Source organism: Rhinopithecus bieti, unplaced genomic scaffold (assembly GCF_001698545.2).
Source record: "Rhinopithecus bieti isolate Rb0 unplaced genomic scaffold, ASM169854v2 scaffold_38761, whole genome shotgun sequence".
In the NCBI taxonomy this organism is placed as follows: Eukaryota; Metazoa; Chordata; class Mammalia; order Primates; family Cercopithecidae; genus Rhinopithecus; species Rhinopithecus bieti.
In genome coordinates this window covers 964,228-983,076 of record NW_016816177.1, presented here as the reverse complement: position 1 = coordinate 983,076, position 18,849 = coordinate 964,228, and the positions used below count along the sequence as shown (strand labels likewise).

The 18,849-nt window shown below is 38.2% G+C and overlaps 1 protein-coding gene across 4 annotated transcripts in view; it reads right to left on the bottom strand.

The window, feature by feature from the left end:
- Positions 1-18,849, bottom strand: part of AUH (AU RNA binding methylglutaconyl-CoA hydratase) — a 145,632-nt gene that overhangs the window by 57,767 nt on the left and 69,016 nt on the right. For 3 of the 4 annotated variants that reach the window (XM_017854456.1, XM_017854455.1, XM_017854458.1), the window contains 2 exons: positions 17,296-17,388; positions 15,313-15,369 (listed from right to left, as the gene is read on the bottom strand). The exons of the other annotated variant lie outside the window; for it this stretch is intronic. In XM_017854456.1, coding sequence (XP_017709945.1) covers positions 15,313-15,369; positions 17,296-17,388 — 150 coding nt within the window. The remainder of the gene's footprint in view (positions 1-15,312; positions 15,370-17,295; positions 17,389-18,849) is intronic. 4 annotated transcript variants of the gene reach the window in all.

Below are 18,849 nucleotides of genomic sequence, written 5' to 3'. Positions count from 1 at the left end.
AATAGCAATATTACTTTTGTCTTTGAATGCCCTGGGAGTTAAACTTGGAAGTAACGCCATTCCTTTCTCGTTAATTGAGATGAACACGGCTTGGTATGAAAGATTCCCCAAAGGGACACAGGCTCTGAGAGTAGGGTGCTCAAGGTTTCCCCACTGGAGGAGGCATCACAGAGGCAGCAGGTGAGTTTTAATGATGAGGTGTCAGGAAAGAGACAGCAGAAGACAGAAGGCCAAGGGGAAGGAACTGTAGGAAAAGAAAACCAGAGAGCGCTGGCAACATGCTGCATGCAGTAAGATCACACAACAGTGCTGCCACACAAGGGGGCCATGCCTGGCGACCACAGGGTCAAATATATTCACAAAGTCCCACTTCAAAATGAAAAGATAATGAGGAAAGCAACACACACAAATATAAAAACACATTGTAGTTTCACAGTGTAATCTTACAAGTGGCAAAAAGATTATTTTATAAAAGTCAATTTTATATACATAGGAAAGATAAGAAACCTGAACACTGAGGACTTTTTTTTTCCATCTCTTCCACAGTCTTGACAGATGGTGCTCACTTCTGAGTGACAAGTAACTATAAAAACCAGCAAGTCAATTTCAAAGGAACAGTGGTCCTTTAAACTACTCATGCCAAATGCCTTTTAAGATCGTCACTGTTAAGTCTGATTTCACTTTTGTGGGTAACAACTCTTGGAAGTAGTTTGGTGAGATTTCAATGAATGGAAAAATAGCAAGTCTGGATATACAGTAAAATAACTTTTCTGATTAAGTGGTCAGTCGTTTCACAAAAACAAAGGAACTGCAGAATGGTGTATTTATTAATTTAATGAATCATAGCCCTTCCTCTTCCAGTCAAGGTAAGGTAGAAAAACTGGATTTACCTTCCTGCCTGAAAAACTCAAAAAACAGTTTTCAAGACACTGGACATGAGGCAACAAAGGACAGTAACTGTTGAAACAACTGACATGAGCCCTGAGACTGCCCGACCTAACTTGGATGAATATCAAAATAATTATGCTCAGGAAAAGAACCCATGCAAAGAAAAGATTCCACAAGGGATAATCACATTTATGTCAAATTCTGGAAAACAAAAGCTAATCTACAGTGACAGAGAGTAGTTCAGTGGTGGCATGAAAAAACTTTTAAAAGTAATAGATACTGTTCATTATCTTGGTTGTGATTTCACAGGTGTATATATGCCAAAACTTGTCAAACTATATGCTAAAATATGTTAGTTTATTGTACATCAATTATAACTTAATAAAGCTGTTAAAGATATTAAAATGAAGAAAATTATCCCAAACAACCATTAAGTAACAACAAAAACAAAGTGTTAGTCCTTATAATGTGCCAGGTAATGACATAGGCACTTTACGTGTATTATCCTAGTCAATTCTCACAACAACCTATGATATAGGCATTATTATTATCTTTATTGTACAAAAGAAACTGAGATAAATAATACAGAGAAATAACTTGTCTAAAGAAATACAGTTCAGTGATAGAAATGAGATTCCAACAGTATTCAGCTATTTGTGTTGCTGTAAAGAAATACCTGAGAGTAAGTAATTTTTAAAGAAAAGAGGTTTAATTGGCTCCCAGTTCTGCAGGCTGTACAGGAAATGTTGTATCAGCATCTGCTTCTGGTGAAGGCCTCAAGAAGCTTACAATCGTGGCAGAAGGCAAAGGGGGAGCAGACATCTCATTCGGTGAGAGCAGGAGCAAGAGAGCAAGTAGAGGGAAGTGCCACACAGTTTGAAACAACCAGATCGCCTGTGAACTCACTCATCACCAAGGGGATGGTGCAAAGCTGTTCATGGGAAATCTGCCCCAACGGTCCAGTCACTTCCCACCAGGCCCCTCCTCCAATACTGTAGGTTACAATTAACATGACATTCGGTGGGAACAAATATCTAAACTCTGTCACAAGCTGAGGGACCTCACTCCAAAGCACATACCATGAGCTACTTACTCGACTCCACAGGTAGACATGGCTAGTCATCAGATGTTTAACCATAAATGTTACTGCTGAGCTGGTGTGTTTAGTTTGCATAAGTGAAAGGAATGTAATCTTAATTCTATTATTCCAAATTAGAGTTCTTGTTATCATTAGACTTGACATTTAAGTTTGTCGGATGGCATGCGGACAGGTACACACTGAAATATCCCTCTGATGGTAAGTCCAAACAGTTCACACCCTGTTTTTCACATTACAGGCACCAGAGATTCAAAATGCAGTCACCAAACTGGATGATTTGTAAAAGTGAAGTCAGTTTTATTTTAAAAGATAAGGGAAATGAACTGCCACTCTTCTTAATTTATAGGCAGAACTAATTTACCTTCCTTGATTAACTTTCTACATATTTAATGACTCTGAGAAAAAGGTAGGTCTTTGAACATCTGCTTTCTAGACTGCTTAAAGTGATTCTGGAGACTATTTATTTAACTTGATACATAAAATAAACACTATAGAATATTAAAATGTAAATAAGACCACCTTGATTACAGCTGAATAATAAGAAAGTAACCTGCCACTCATAAAATGAATAACCTGTTTTTTTAAGAGAGCAAGTTATTAGCGATTTTTAAAAATGAGAGCAGTAAACACTGACATAAATTTGAGGTTATAAGGAGGAAATTAAAATACTCATAATCAAAGTCACCAATTAATTAGATTTCATTACTTACATAATTTGAACACATAAAGCAATAAAGCTAATTTTAATGAAAAAAAGGCAGTTAAAGTAAATAACATATTCTTATAGTATTAATTCTCCAATCTATTCTGTATAACTATCCTTTGAAGTTAATCTCATTCTTTTTTCTCCAGGAGCAATGATTCACGCATTCAAATATACACACTGAGGACTTACCAGTGGGCCAGGACCCTTAGTCTTACACTCTGGAGAACAAGACAGAGGAGCTTCAAAAACTTATCGTCTTACATTTAGGATCTATTTTGAGCTAATTTCTGCACAAATTGTGAGGATTACATCAAGGTTCTTTTTTATTACTTTTTTGCACATGGAAGTACAATTTTTCCTAGACCACACTTTCCCCATTGAATTGCCTGTGCGTTTTCCTCTTTCAGGATTTTTTTAAAAGTCTTGAATTTTAGGCAGTTTATTTACGACGTGTCTGATCATGGATTTCTCCGGGCTTGTTTAGGTTCACTTAGCTTCTTAAATCCTTATATCTTTCACCAAATTAGGAAAGTTTTCAACCATTATTTCTTCGTTTTTTTTTTTCCCCTGAAACACACTTTCTCCTCTCCTTCTGGAACACTTGAGACACAAATGTTAAACCTTTCAGTTTTATCCCACAGGTTCCTGCGGTTCAGTTCATTTATTTCACACAATGATTTTTTCTCTGTTGTTCAGACTGAATAATTATTTCTATTGCTCTATCTTCAGATTCACTCACTCTCTCTTTTGTTCATCTTTATTCTGCAATTCAGTCCAACCAGTTTGTTTTTTTATTTTGGCAATTTTATTTTTTAGTCCTAAGATCTTTGTTCGTTGGAGTTACTCTCCCGGAGTTCTCTCTGTCTGTACCAATGTCCATTTCTGTGTTTCAGGATGTCTTTAGAACAGGCCACTGGATGGCAGGAAAAAAATGAATCCCACAGTTTTTTATTTTCAGCCCAGGCTGCTCTCAAAAACTCCGCATCTGTGTAACAGTTTACTTAAAAGTGTACTTGATATTTAATGATCATTTTGAAGCAAACATGTCCAAAACAATATTCTTGATTGTCACTTCCCAACTTGCTTTTTGAATAGCTTTCCACGTCTCAGTACAAGGCAACCTCTCTTTTCAGTTACTGCAGCCAGAATCCTTGGAGTCATTCGTTACATCCGTTTCTTTTATGCTCCCCATCTAGTCTGTCGAGAGATTCTCTTGGCTCCATCTTCAAAAGATACCAGAATCTAAACCACACCCCACCACTTTCACCATTCCCGTCCCAGTCAAGGCCCCTAACACCCTCCACTTCAACTACAGCAACAGGCTCCTGGCAGGAATAGGCTTCTTGCTTCTAACCTGGCCCTACTATCGTCTGCTCCTAACACAGTGATGACTATGAACCTTCAAATATCTAAGAGCATGTCAGAGCACGTCACACCTCTGCTGAAAAACCTACGGTGAGCCCCCTTCTCACTCAGGGTAAAAGTTAAAGTCCTGACAGTGGCTATAAGACCTCTAGATCTGACGCCCCTATTGCTTCTCTGACAGTATCTCCTATCACTCTCCTCCTCCTCCTCTCTGCTATGGTTGTGGTGATGTGGTGAATATTCCAAGCACACTCCCATCTAAGGCCTCTTTACTAGTTGATACTTTTGACTGAATGCTCTTCCTCATATCTGTATGATTAGTTTCCTCAACTCCCTTAAGTCTTTATTTCAATGTTACCTTCTAAATGGGGTTTGCTCTGACCTCCTGGTTTTAAACTACAAACCCACACTCTCCTTGCACCCCTTCCCCTATTTTTTTTTCTATAGCGCCTTCCACTTCTGCCATAATACACAATTTATAATTTGCCACATCTACTGTCCTTGTGCTAGAAAGTAACTGCTTGGTGGCAGGAATCTTCCTCTGCTTGTTCAGGCTATATCCCCAGTGTCTACACCAGTGCATGACTCAAAAAAGGTCTGCTAAGGCAACTGAGTAAATATGCCTAGAAAACGGTATGTGAGCAAGCGGAGCAGTGGTAGGAGCTGAGGTCAGAGAAGTAGCCAGGGACCCACCTTGTAGGACTCGTCATCTATTAAATCTTGGTGATGGCTGACAGAAGCCACACTGTTTTTCTGAACTCATGACTCCCAGCTTTATATTGCTTTATCCCTGTCTGACTACAACAACAGTATCATAAAGGGCAGTTATGATGTTTGTACACGTTTCATCTCTCCTAACAGATTTTAGATGATCAATTCCAGGGGAGCATTACTGAGTTCTACATAAACCTGTTTACTCCACAGCAAGTAACAGAACGGCCTGTACACAGTACAAAGTCGGCAAATAACTTCCAAACCACCCTAATTACACAAAAAGAACTAATCACTGAATTACACTTTAATGTATAAAAAGATGAGACTTTGTAGTGTGTGCTTGTGTATACGCAAGGTATGTTGATAATACTCATATGTTAATAAATACACTAGACCTCAGAGGGCTGAATGAGTGCCAGCTTTCAGTAAGTCACCTGGGGAAGTGCTACACTAAACCCAACTATGCTGTTCTTTCTTCACGTCGGTAAAATGTCAACATTATATAAGCCTCTTTAAAAAAAGAATTGTTCTTACTTTTGTTATGCTTTTGTTCTTCCTGAAATAGTATGACCTTATTAATCATATTTGGCACAGAATGATCTTTTGATATTTACGAAAATCAAATTTACCCTCATAAAAATGAGTCACTGCTGAGGATATTTAAAAGAATAAGCTCAGATTCTGATGGAACTTCTAAAAGGATCTCAACAAAGGTTATAAACAAAGCCTTTCAAAATCACTGCTGTGTTCAGGACTACACACACTCACAGGATTTAAAATCGAATTCCAGCAAAACGTGCCAAAGACTGCCTTACTGCTGAACACAGCCAACAATGATGAACAGTAACGCCCCCAGACCCCTCACCCAGGGAGGGGAAAAAAAGACAAAGCTGGAGTCGGTCTCTTTTTCTGGTTCCATGAAACCTCTGTGCTCTAATTTTCCTTCTTCCTTTCTTTTTAAATTTGGAAATAGTCGGCCAACGGTAATTACTATAGCTTCTTTTCCTGAAAAGTTTCTAAGATAATCCTAAAACTATGCCCACATTTGTCACTACCCCAACCAAATGATCAAAGATATTATCACCCAAAGTGGGATGACCTAACACTGGGAATCATATAATAAACACAACATGAAACACGCAGTATTGACAATGTAATGTTCTTGGCAAAATGTCTTAACCTAAGCCTAACCATGAGGAAATATTAAGTTAAATCTAGAATGGGCAAGCCTCAGTAAGACAATTGCCTGTATTGAGGAGATCTCAGCCAAGTACACAAAATTTTGAGATGAGGAGTAAGTTCAAAAGATCTACTGTATGTCATGGTGACCACAGGTAATGATAACACATTATATACCTGAACACTGCTGAGAGTAGATCTTATGTGTTCTCACCTCATATATACACACACACAAATGAGTATATGACGTAATACACGCTAATTGGCTTAATTTAATCACTTCACAATGTGTGTGTGTAGATACATGTGAAAACACTATACACAGAATTTTTACTTGTCAGTTAGAAAAATACTTAATCCCTTAAAAAAAATTGGTGAGTAAGATGTTTCAGGTTAAAAGAAAAGTTAGCACCACCAATCATGAGACACATAGACATCATGCAAACCCAATAGGATGCCCTGAGAAGAACCCAGCATCACTTCTGTGGAATTATTGCCAAAAATGAATAATCTTAATTTATTCATGAGGAAACATTAGGCAAACTCAAAAATAAAGACATTCCATAAAAGTACAGACTGGCACTCTTCTAAATTGTCAAGGTGACTAAATACAAATTTATACTTTGATTAAATACAAGAGACAAAGGAGACGCAGCAACTAAATGCAACATGGAGTCCTGAACAGTCTTGAATCAGAAAAAGGACATTCGTAAGAAAAGTGTCAGCATTTGAAGAAGGTCTACAGATTAGTTAGTAATAACGTATCAGTATTAAATACTGTCTACTTTTGATAATTGTGGTACAGTTCTACAATACGTTAATATTTGAGGAAGCAAGTAATAAGAATGATTTATACTATCTCTGTAACTATTCTGTAAATCTGAAATTACTGCAAAATGAAAAGTTAAATTAGTGTCATAGAAAACAAAAAACAGGAATGAGGTACTCTTTTAGATTTGAAAAAATTACAAATTTAACCAAATGAAAATTAATCCTGAACTGCAAAACAAAATACAAAAGACAGCTACAGACAACTGGAGAAATCCAGTTATGAATCATATATTAAATGATATTACTTACTAAATTCCTGTTAATATTCTTGGGTGCGATAATAGTGTTGGTTATGTAAGAGACCATTCTTGATTCTTAGAAAATGTATGCTGAAATATTTAATGCTCATTTATATTTTGAAATTTTTCTATGAGAAAGAAGGATTTGGGGAATGGAAGGAGAAAGAAAATGGAAGGAATAGATCTTTGTAAAGGGTATAAAAATGTGTGTTTTACTGCCATTTAAACTTCCTAGTTTGAATATATCTCCCCCCAGAAGCTGGGGGAAACAAAAAATGAATTCACAGAGCAGTGGAAATACAAAGCATCTCAATCCCAGTGGTGTACACCCAAGCAAAAAGCCTTAACAAATTACCTTAGTAATAATAAGGTTTCCTGACACAGACCTCAAAAACTCCAGTAGAAGAGGTAAGAACAAAGACCAGGAATTAGAAAATCTGCCACTATTTTCTCTGTAAATTTAAAGAGATACTGTCAAATAAAAGGATCTTAATCCTCTGAACTTGTATTTCATCCTCGTAAATGTATTACAGGAAAGTACTGTTTTAGGACCTATTTCTAAAAGAGAATTTTATTTTATAACATTTGCATATTCTCCCAGTTGGGAGAGGATAGGAAATGCAAATGCTTTCTTAAAGTTGAGAATGTTGGAGACGAAACTAGGGCTATAGATTGTACAAAAATCCCCAATAAAATCATGACAAGGTTCTGGGGTAACCATTTAAATTATTTTGAAATTTGCCAGTGCTTCAAATCAATAGTGTTTCACTTTGTGTTTAACATTTGTAATCAAAAACATATATACACATATATACTACAAATAAAAGCAGTGGTTCAAGTACTTGATAGTCAAATTACATCTCATCTTTTAATTACATCTGATATAACAACTACTGAAGGAAGTTCAATTTTAATGTTTCTACATTCCTTCACGTCTTTCTTTTTATTGCACTATATACTTTTAATAGTCATTTGATACTAAACAATATTCTAATAAAACTAAAATTGAGCCTTCTAATTTAAAACTACATGATAGCAGTGGTCCCTTAATATGCTCATTAGAAATATTACCATCTCTTCAAAGTAATTATTTTAAAATAGCATTTTTTAAATTTATAAAACATACCTTAAAAATCAACATATTGCTATGCAGGTCCAAGCTCAGGTAAAGAAAGCAAAACAAAACAAAATACTATTTTTTGATAAATTGTTTTGCTGTAAAGTACTATCAGAAAAGGCCAGAAGTGATGATATGACAATCAATAGCATCATGTTAATTCTCTTCTCTTTATCGAATGTACAGGAAATTCACATAAGGAGATACAATTTCATTTGGATTAATTTACAAATGCTGCCCGGTATGAAATCATGGAGCTGTAATAACTTACAGGAAGATTATTTGTCAGATTTTAAACATCTGTTTTCTAGAGTGGCTACAAATCATGTATTTTACCCAAAGATATTTACTTTCTCCATAATATTAAGAAGAAAAATTAAGCATCTATTTTTCCCACAATATTTTCCCCATATTTGAATTCTCCGCGCTTATCTTCTGTCTATTTTTTGGCTGTCAGCATCTGCTCATCTGGAAAAGAGGGAGAGCGGAGGCAGCTAACGGCAGAGCAAGACTCGCTGGAAGAAGAGCGGAGGCAGCTAATGGCGGAGCAAGGCTCGCTGGAAGAGGGAGAGCGGAGGCAGCTAATGGGGAGCAAGGCTCGCTGGCAAAGGCCTTCCCTGGTGACTGTACCCCTGGCTGCTCATACAAGCCTCTATGATAGGAGGCAAGTGACGCATTTTCTTTTAACCAAAAGAGATCTACCAAGAAGGGAGAAAAAAATTAAGTAGTCTACTGTGTCTAGTATAGAAAGCTCTTTATAATAGTTAACATAAACGTTTATACCCAAAAGGAGGATATCTCAGAGATCACTTTAAGCATGGCCAAATTCACCAATTTAAAACACAATTTTGAAAAAAGCAGTCTTTTCCTATCATCTATAACAAAGGAAAGAGAAGAAAGGAGATGGCAAAAATATCTATGGATAAAAAAATCTTCTGTGGATGGAGCAGAAGAGGATTTTTCTGCATTAAAATTTCAGAATAGCTCCTTTAGGTAATAAACACAAAAGCGTTATTTAAAAAAAAAATCTCTGCTATTTCAAAAGAACAGGCTTCACCTAGGGCACTTTAAGAACTGTAATATTAATTTAAAAGTAGACCAAAATTCTGTGCATCTCTTATCTAAATGTGAATACTATTGAAATTTTATTAATAATGAAAATGAATCTGATTTTCATTTTCATTAAACAATTCAATGCTACGTAACATTTTATGAGCTATGAACTTGAAAGCTTCATGGTATTAAAAGAAGAACGAAAATATATTCCTCAAACTCACTTAGGAAAAACAAGGTCAGGGGCAGTGGTTCATGCCTGTAATCCCAGCACTTTGGGAGGCCAAGGTAGGAGGATTACTTGAGGCCTGAAGTTCAAGGCCAGCCTGGGCAACACAGACCCTGTCTCTACAAAAAAGAGAAGAAAATTAGCCGAGTGCAGTGCTGTGCACCTGTAGTCCCAGCTACCGCAGAGGCTGATGAGGTGGGAGGATCTCAAGCCCAAGAGTGTGAGGTGCAGTGAGCTATCAGTGTATCACTGTCCTTTAGCCTGGGTGACCAAGCAAGACCCCATCTCCAGAAAAAAAGAAGAAAAAAGAAAAGAGAAAGACAATCATCCTTTGTAAGTACATGGGAAAATGTCAAAGCATTCTGACTTTTACGACAAATTTATTTAACAGAAACTAGAAAAATAATTCATCAGAATATGTAGTCCAAATTCAATCAAATCTATAAAAAGTAGGTTCTAATTAATGCACCCACTATTGAAGAGGACCCTAAAGAACTTAAGTATATTGGGAAAAAATTCCAGTTTCTAGACCTCATACGGTATGACACAATGAGTTTACAAGACAAGACGGAAGAGGTTGTTATAGCATCATCTATCTTTTTTCATGTAATCACACCAAACACTGCTCTCTATCTTCTGGTAGTTGTAACACAAAACTTTTCATAATTAAGACACAGTAAATATCCAAATTACCAAGTTCATCTTGCTCCCATCCCAAATTTCTGCCACCTACTAACCCCCATCTGTCCCCCAAAATTATGTAAACATCACCAGAAAGTCGCTGTATTCATTGCTATAACAAATTACCACAAACCTGGTACCTTTGAACAACTGAAACTGATACTCTCTCAGTTCTGGAGGCCAGAAACCCAACATCAAGGTGTTTGCAGTGCGGCTCCTTCGAGAGGCTCTGAGGGAAAATCTGTTCCATGCCTCTCTCCCTTGGCTTTCCATGGCTGCCAACAACCCTTGGCATTCCTTGGCCTGTAGATGTATTATCACACTCGGTTTCTGTCTTCACATCACTTTCTGCTCTTCTGTGTCTCTCTCTTTCTTAGAAGGACCCCCTGTCTTTGGATTTAAGCCTCTCTCAGATAATTTAGGATGATCTCATCTTGAGATCCTTAACTACATGTGCAAGACCCTTTTCCTTCTAGGTTGACATCTCTTGGTGCTTGTTGTGGGGGTGGGGTGGGGGGGCGCATGCCATCCAACCCACTATAGCTACTATCTTTCTATCTTCTAGGGTTAGTTACATCCTCATTACCAATAAATGCTTACTTCTCAAAAGAATTTCAGAAACACGTCACATCACCCTTTTGCTAAATTTTGCTTTATTTCACATATTAGTTATCTGGGAATTCTTTTTAAGTTGATCCATTGTCTGATAAATCCTTCTAGTGTTTTTTTACTAATCACAGTGAAAACGGCAGGCATAACAGAATAAGTATATATTAAATTTTTTGGCCTAAAAGAATAACATTTTCATGAATTACCAAAGTAGGAAACATGGGGAGTCTTACACATTGATCTGGGCAGTCTTCAATTTCACTGTAACCTATGTTTTAAATTTGTACCTATATACCATAATCAGAATAAACACTCTTATAATGATAAGGTTAACCATACAATTCTAACCAATTCATATGCAAACATGTCTGCCATGTTCAACATTGACTTTAATATTTACATTGTTACTGTTGTTTCATTCATACTCTAAGCATCATTTAGCATACATAAAAGGTACCAAGAGCCAAGATTGTGCCACTGCAGTCCAGCCTGGAGACAGAGGGAGACTCCGTGTCAAAAAAAAAAAGTTCCAAAGAAGGTTACTATAACATGCATATCCTTAAATGAAGTATACTTTTTGAAGGAATGACTTCACAAAATGGGAATGCCTCCAAATTCTCTGAATCAAAAGACCAAAAATTTCAGATTTATTGGGTGATGCAAGATTTCATTATCAATTTTGGCAAGATGTTTTCTTAAATGGCTCTTTCAAGAACAGAAGCTCATCTGTTTTTTTCATAGGAATAGAAGAAACAACACCTCTTCAGTTTGAAGTTCAGGCTACTAACCCCAACTTTTGTCTCACTGCAGAGACACACAAGAAAGGTGGTACAAAGCCTGGGAACACTTTTTTTTTTTTTTTTTTTTGGGATGGAGTCTCGCTCTGTCTCTGTCACCAAGGCTGCTGGAGTGCGGTGGTGCGATCTCGGGTCACTGCAACTTCTGCCTTCTGGGTTCAAGCAATTTTCCTGCCTCAGCCTCCCCGGTAGCTGTGATTATAGGCACTCACCACCATGCCTGGCTAATTTTTGTATTTTTAGTAGAGACAGGGTTTCACCATTTTGGCCAGGCTGGTCTCAAACTCCTGACCTCAAGTGATCCACCTGCCTCAGCCTCCCAAAGTGCTAGGATTATAGGCGTGAGCCACCGCACCCAGGCACCTCTCTTCTTCTTCCACTTGGGGTTTCACTGTCTGCATGAAGCTGTTGGTGAGGACACACACATTTAAATGCACGCATAAAAGCTTCAAAATGTTTGTGTAATTCTTTAAGAAAATAGATCCAAACGGCGACAAAAATATAGTTAGCACAGTAATTTAAAACTTAAGAACCACCTTCTTCACTGTCTACATAGGCTAAAAATAGGGCATATAGGCATACCTCATTTTGTTGTGCTTCCCTTTATTGTACTTCACAGATACTGCATTTTTACAAATTAATGGTAACCCTACACCAAGCAAGTCTATTGGCACCATTTTTCCAACAGCACATGCTTACTTCACGTCTCTGTGCCATATTTTGGTAATTTTCACAATATCTCAAACCTTTTTGTTATTGTATCTCTTATGGTAACCTGTGATCATGAATTTTTGATGTTACTATTGTAATTATTTTGGGGCAACATGAACCATGCCCACATAAGATGGCAAACTTAACCAATAAATGCATGTATTCTGACTGCTCAACCAACCGGCTATTGCCCCATCTCTCTCCCTTTCCTTGGGTCTCTCTATTCCCTGAGACACAACAGTATTGAAATTAGGCCAGTGAATAACCCTTCAGTGGCTTCTGCAGTGTTCAAGTGGAGCAAAGATTCACATGGAATCAAAATCAAAACTAGAAATGATTAAGCTTAGTGAGGAAGGTATGTCAAAAGCTGAGATCAGCCAAAAGCTAGGCCTCTTGCATCAGTTAGCTTAGCTGCCAATGCAAAGCAACATTTCTTGAAGGTAATTAGAAGTGCTACTCCAGTGAACACAGGAATAATAAGAAAGCAAAATAGCCTTATTGCTGATATGCAGAAAGTTTTAGTGGTCCGTAAAGAAGATCAAACTAGCCACAACATTCCCTTAAGCCAAAGCCGAATCCAGAGCAAAGCCCTAATAACTCTCTTTAACTATAACTCTAACTCTCTTCAATTCTAGAGTTAAGTCTGAGAGAGGTGAGGAAGCTGCAGAAGAAAACCTGGAAGCTAGCAGAGGCTAGTTCATGACGATTAGGGAAGGAAGCCATCTCCCATAACAGAAGAGTACAAGGTGAAGCAGTACGTGCTGATGTAGAAGCTGCAGCAAATTATCCGGAAGATCTAGCTAAGATCACTGATGAAGGTGGCTACACTGAATAACAGATCTTCAGTGTAGACAAAACAGCTTACTATTAGAAGAAGATGTTATCCAGGACTCTCATAGCTACAGCAGAGAAGTCAATGCCTGGCTTCAAAGCTTTCAAGGACAGACTGACTCTCTTTTTAGGGACTAATGCAGCTGGTGGCTTTTAGTTAAAGCCACTGCTCACTTATCATTCCCAAACTTCTAGAGCCCTTAAGAACTATGCTAAGTTAACTCTGCTTATGCTGCATAAATGGAACAATAAAACCTGGATGACAGTACATCTGGTTTCCAGCATAGTTTACTGAATATTAAAGCCCACTGCTGAGACCTACTGCTCAAAAAAAAAGAGTTCTTCCAAAATATTACTGCTCAGTCACAACGTCCTGGTTACCCAAGACCTCTGACAGAGATGGACAAGGAGATGAATGTTGTTTTCATGCCTGATAACATAACAGCCATTCCACAGCCCATGGATCAGTCTACTTTCAAGTCTTATTATTTAAGAAACACATTTCAGGCTGGGCGCGGTGGCTCACGCCTGTAATCCCAGCACTTTGGGAGGTTGAGGCAGGCAGATCACGAGGTCAAGAGATCAAGACCATCCTGGCCAACATGGTGAAACCCCATCTCTACTAAAATACAAAATTAGCTGGGCATGGTGGTGTGCACCTGTAGTCCCAGCTACTCAGGAGGCTGAGGCAGGAGAATCCCTTGAATCCGAGAGGCAGGGGTTGCAGTGAGCCGAGATCACACCACTGCACTCCAACCTGGTGACAGGGCAAGACTCTGTCTCAAACAAACAAAACAAAACAAAACAACACCCACATCTCATAAGGCTATAGCTGCTATAGACAGTGATTCCTCTTATGAATCTGGGCAAATTAAATTAAAAACCTTCTGGACAGGATCTGTCATCCCAGATTCATTTAAGAATATTCATGATTCGTGGGAAGAGGCCAGAATATCAACATTAATAGGAGTTTGGAAGAAGACGATTCCAGTCTTCATGGATGACTTGGAGGGATTCAAGGTTTCAGTGGAGGAAGTCACTACAGATGCGGTGGAAACAGCAAGAGAAATGGGATTAGAAGAGTAACCTGAAGACGCGACTGAATTGCTGTAGTCTCATGATAAAACTGGAACAGATGGGGAGTTGCTTCTTGTGGATTGATCTGGCTTGGCTATCTCCCCACCCAAATCTCATCTTGAATTGTAGCTCCCATAATTCCCACATGTCATGGGAGGGAAATGGTGACAGATCATTGAATCATGGAGGCGGTTTCCCCCATACTATTCTCATGGTAGTGAATAAGTCTCAGGAAATCTCATGGGTTTTTTTAAAAGGGGTTTCCTCTTTTGCTTGGCTTTCATTCTCTCTCGCCTGCCTCCACATAAGACATGCCTTTGCTCTTCCTTTCCCTTCTGTCATGACTGTGAGGCCTCCCCAGCCATGTAGAAGCATGAGTCCATTAAACCTCTTTCCTTTATAAATTACCCAATCTCACATATGCCTTTATTAGTTGCATGAGAACAGATTAATACATGGATGAATAAAGAAAACAGTTTCTTGAGATGGAATCTACTCCTGATAAAGATGCTGTGAACACTGCAGAAATGACAACAAAGGATTTAGAGTACGACATAAACTTCGTTGATAAAGCAGTGGCAGGGTTTGAGGACTGATTCCAATTTTGAAAGAATTATGGATAAAACGCTATCAAACAGCTGCGCATGCTACAGAGAAATCTCGTGTGAAAGGAAGAGTCAACTGATGTGGCAAATTGCCCTGCTGTCCTTGGAAATTGCCACAGCACCTCCACTCTGCAGCAACTGCCACTCTCATCAGTCAGCAGCCTCAACATCAAGGCAAAACCCTCTACCAGCAAAAAGACGATGATTCCTTGAAGGCTCAGGTGACCATTAGAATATTTAGCAATAAAGTATTTTCAAATGAAGATATGTACATTGTGTTTTTAGACATAATGGTACTGCATGCTTAACAGACTGCAGATAGTGTACACATAACTTTTACATGCACTGCGAAACCAAAAAATTTGTGTGGCTTTCTGTATCGCAGTATTTGTTTCATTGCGGTGGGGAAAATCTCTCAGGTATGCCTGTCACTTGAATGGGGACTTTGCTAGGGATGCAAACAATATACCATTGTCTCTTTACCCAAAACATTGCCTTTCCAAATTAACACGATTTTGCCTTATTGCCCTGTTTCTAAAAACAAATCAAGGATTTGAGAAATGGGCGTGAACTACTCATACCTCCACCAGGAATAATTGCCAGTTTTGTTTCAACCAGGCCCATTTTTGCAGAGGAAGCTAAAATGAAAGAAAGAAAATTAAGTGTCATCCATATCATCCCATTCAAATATGACTACCTGAAAAAATTAAGATATACTAAAAATACTGTTTACTAATTAAATTGATACCACAAATTCTTAAAAAATCACTTTAAAAGGCATTGTTATGGAAATAAGTAAGCACTCTAAATGACATGCATTAGGAGAGTCACACAATATTTTCTGTTAAAAACTGCTTGGTAGTGAATTAATTTTTGATTCATAAGAACAGGGCTGTAACTCCATTATTAGACCCGATATTGCCAAGGCATATTTGGAGGCTTAGATCCATTAATTATTCAGGATCAGCAGACTTGTCAGTATCTGACAAGTCCAAATTCTTCAGTTGCCTGAATATAGTCTCCCAGACCAAAGAGTTTAATAGGTCATATCAGATATGGCAACTTTTCAAGACCCAGTCTTCAGTTACCTTCTGACAAATAGTTTCACTATTATGACAGGTGGACAGGGTTCCTCTTTCTATGTCTGTTTTCATGGCTACTTTAAAATATCTTAACAACTTTTTTGTTTGCATATCCAAATATACTTAGACTACTTCCCATATTCTAATTTCCAAAACCTATATTCTTTCAGAAATGGATTACATGTACCTTCGCTTTTCAATTTAAAATCCAATGATTTCATTACAAGAAAACAGAGTCCTAAAATGAAGTGAAAAGGAGGAAAAAAATACACATGGACTAGCAACCAGAAATCCCAAGAAACTGAATCATGTTGACACTACATTTTTCTAAAAATTTAAAAAAGCTTTTGTAAAGATGAGGTCTCCTTATGCTGCCCAGGCTACTCTTGAGCTTCTGGCCTCAATCAATCCTTCTGCCTTGGCAGCTCTGCTTTTAACATGCAGCCACATCAGAAACGATAATGGAAAGCAAGAGAAGAACAGTGACAACTCTGCTGTCTGCTGTGCCCAGTTCTCAGTCTCAGAGCCCGAGGACACAGGCAGAGCTGAGTCTCTATACAGGAATATAGTGACAACAACGATAAATATGGGAGATCAGCCTACGTTACTCTCATGTAGTAACAAGGGTGTGGGCTGTGGCCAAACAGTCTGGGTTCAAATCTCAGTTCAGTCACTTCTTTGGGGCTTGTTACTTCCCCTCTCTTTTCTCCAGTTTCCTCCAGTGCCCCAAAGTACCCGCTCTGAGGGCTGTTATGCAGATGGAGTGAGTGAATACATGTCAGGTGCTAGAATAACACTGGGTGCCTGGACTGCACACAGTAAGTGTTTAGCACTAATTCTTTTCACTCTTCTTCTACTCACCTCATAAGATCCTCAGAAAACCATTCAGGAAGAAAGTGGACTCCAAAGAGATTGAAGTTACGATTACTGTAGCTAATGGTGATTTAGTGCTTGGACTAACATCCATAGATTAATGGCTTCATCTTCACAACAGCAACAGTCATTTCCCCCATTTCCTCTAAAGAGGCAGATACTGGCCTAAAAGGGGAGGACCTCAGATTCTTTTCCTTTCTTTCTTTCTTTTTTAAATCTTTTTTTTTTTTTTTTTAAACAGGGTCTCCCTTTGTCACCCAAGCTAGAGTGCAATGGCACAATCATGGCTCATTGCAGCCTCAAACTCCCAGGCTCAAGTGATCTTCCCACCTCAGCCTCCCAAAGTGCTGGGATTAGAGAGGTGTGAGCCACGCGCCTGGTTCAAGACCTAAGATTCAAACTCAGTTCTATCTGACCCAAATCCTGGCAAGAAACAACAGAAGACTTTTTTCAGGTGGGAATTTTGAAAACACCATCAGGTCCAACAAGCGACTTGATGAAAATATTCTACTCAACAACAGGAAGCAGAATAAAATATTTAAAATTACCTGAAGAGTACACACAAACTTCATTTCTTTAAATTATGTTTTTAACAAGATTAATCCTCACCTGCTACTCGTATATCACAAGCTAAAGCCAGTTCAAGACCACCACCTAAAGCGAGTCCATCTATTGCTGCAATTGTTGGTACTGGAAGATTAGCTGAAATGGAAAGAAAAATTTTATGCTTCCTTAATAAAATCATTACCTCACTGTGTAATTCATTTTAATTTTTTTTGTAAATTTATGCTTTAAATGGGAGATCATATACAGACTTTTGTATCTCTTTTACCTTTAACAAAATATAAGCATTTCCACCATTATTCTTCAAAAATATTATATAATTACTGTATAGTGTTCCATCACATGTATGTGCAATGTCTTTAAACCTTCCCATATTATTGAATTACTTTCATAAACCTTTTTTTGTTGAATTAACAGAATCACAGTTCTATGATTTCTTAATCTTAGAGCCAGAAGTTTTTCACAAGATGTTTGGTTCATACAAAGTTCAAATTGAAATGACTTATACATAATTGTGAAATTTATGACCCTTTATGGGCTACTTCAGTGCTTGGAATGAGACTGTCTCATTCAAAGAAGGACATCTGCTCAAACAGGAAAGAAACTGTCCAAGTAGTTGCTGTGGCATTGGCCCGTGAGCTGTCATTTAGTGAGGAGCCCTAACATTATGAACGGGAGCTGGAAAACAATCAGGCTCTTCCACTTCAGAGGCAAGATGCCCTGAGAACCGGCTCATAAGCACGCCTGGAAAGGTGTCAGCCAGTCACAGAACTAAAAGCTCAACTTGCTTGAGTCCAGAAACTGAGTATTATTTTAAATAATTTTTGTAAATTATGACATACAGATTTCATTCTCATAACCAGTTCAAAAAGTGACCAGTTTTATTAGTTATTCTGAAAAGCAGAACTCTTTCTATTAATTTTATTTCTGACTACGGGAATGTGAAGCAAGGCTGGCCAATGTTAACATATAACAGAAAGTGGATTTTAAAAAGGTACTGTCGGCCGGCGCTGTGGCTCACGCCTGTAACCCAGCATTTTGGGAGGCTGAGGTGGGAGGATCACCTGAGGTCAGGAGTTCCAAGACCAGCCCGGCCAACATGATGAAACCCCATCTCTACAAAAATACAAAAATTAGCCAGGCAGGATGGCAGGTGCCTGTAATCCAAGCTACTCAGGAGACTGAGGCAAGAAAATCGCTTAAACCCGGGAGGCAGAGGTTGCAGTGAGCCAAGATTGTGCCATTGCACTCCAGCCTGGGTGACAGAGTGAGGTTGTCTCAAAAAACAAACAAACAAACAAATAAAAACAATAAAAATGTACTATACCCCAAAATCTCTCTCTTCCATTCTGATATGTAAAATCCCCCAGAGATTCACTCCTTGACCCCTTTTAAAATATACAAATTTGCTGAAGTACACTGAGTCTTATTCATAAACAAAGGAATTCATCAGAATTATTCAAGATCAAGTCTGAAAAGGCCAGGAAGGGGCACATATACATAGCTGCCACCTGAAGCTCTCCCAGAAGCGCAGGCGTGGAACGGGCTTTTGCACAGGCAGTATTTCACTATCTGTACCTGTCTGAACATTTAGGGGTT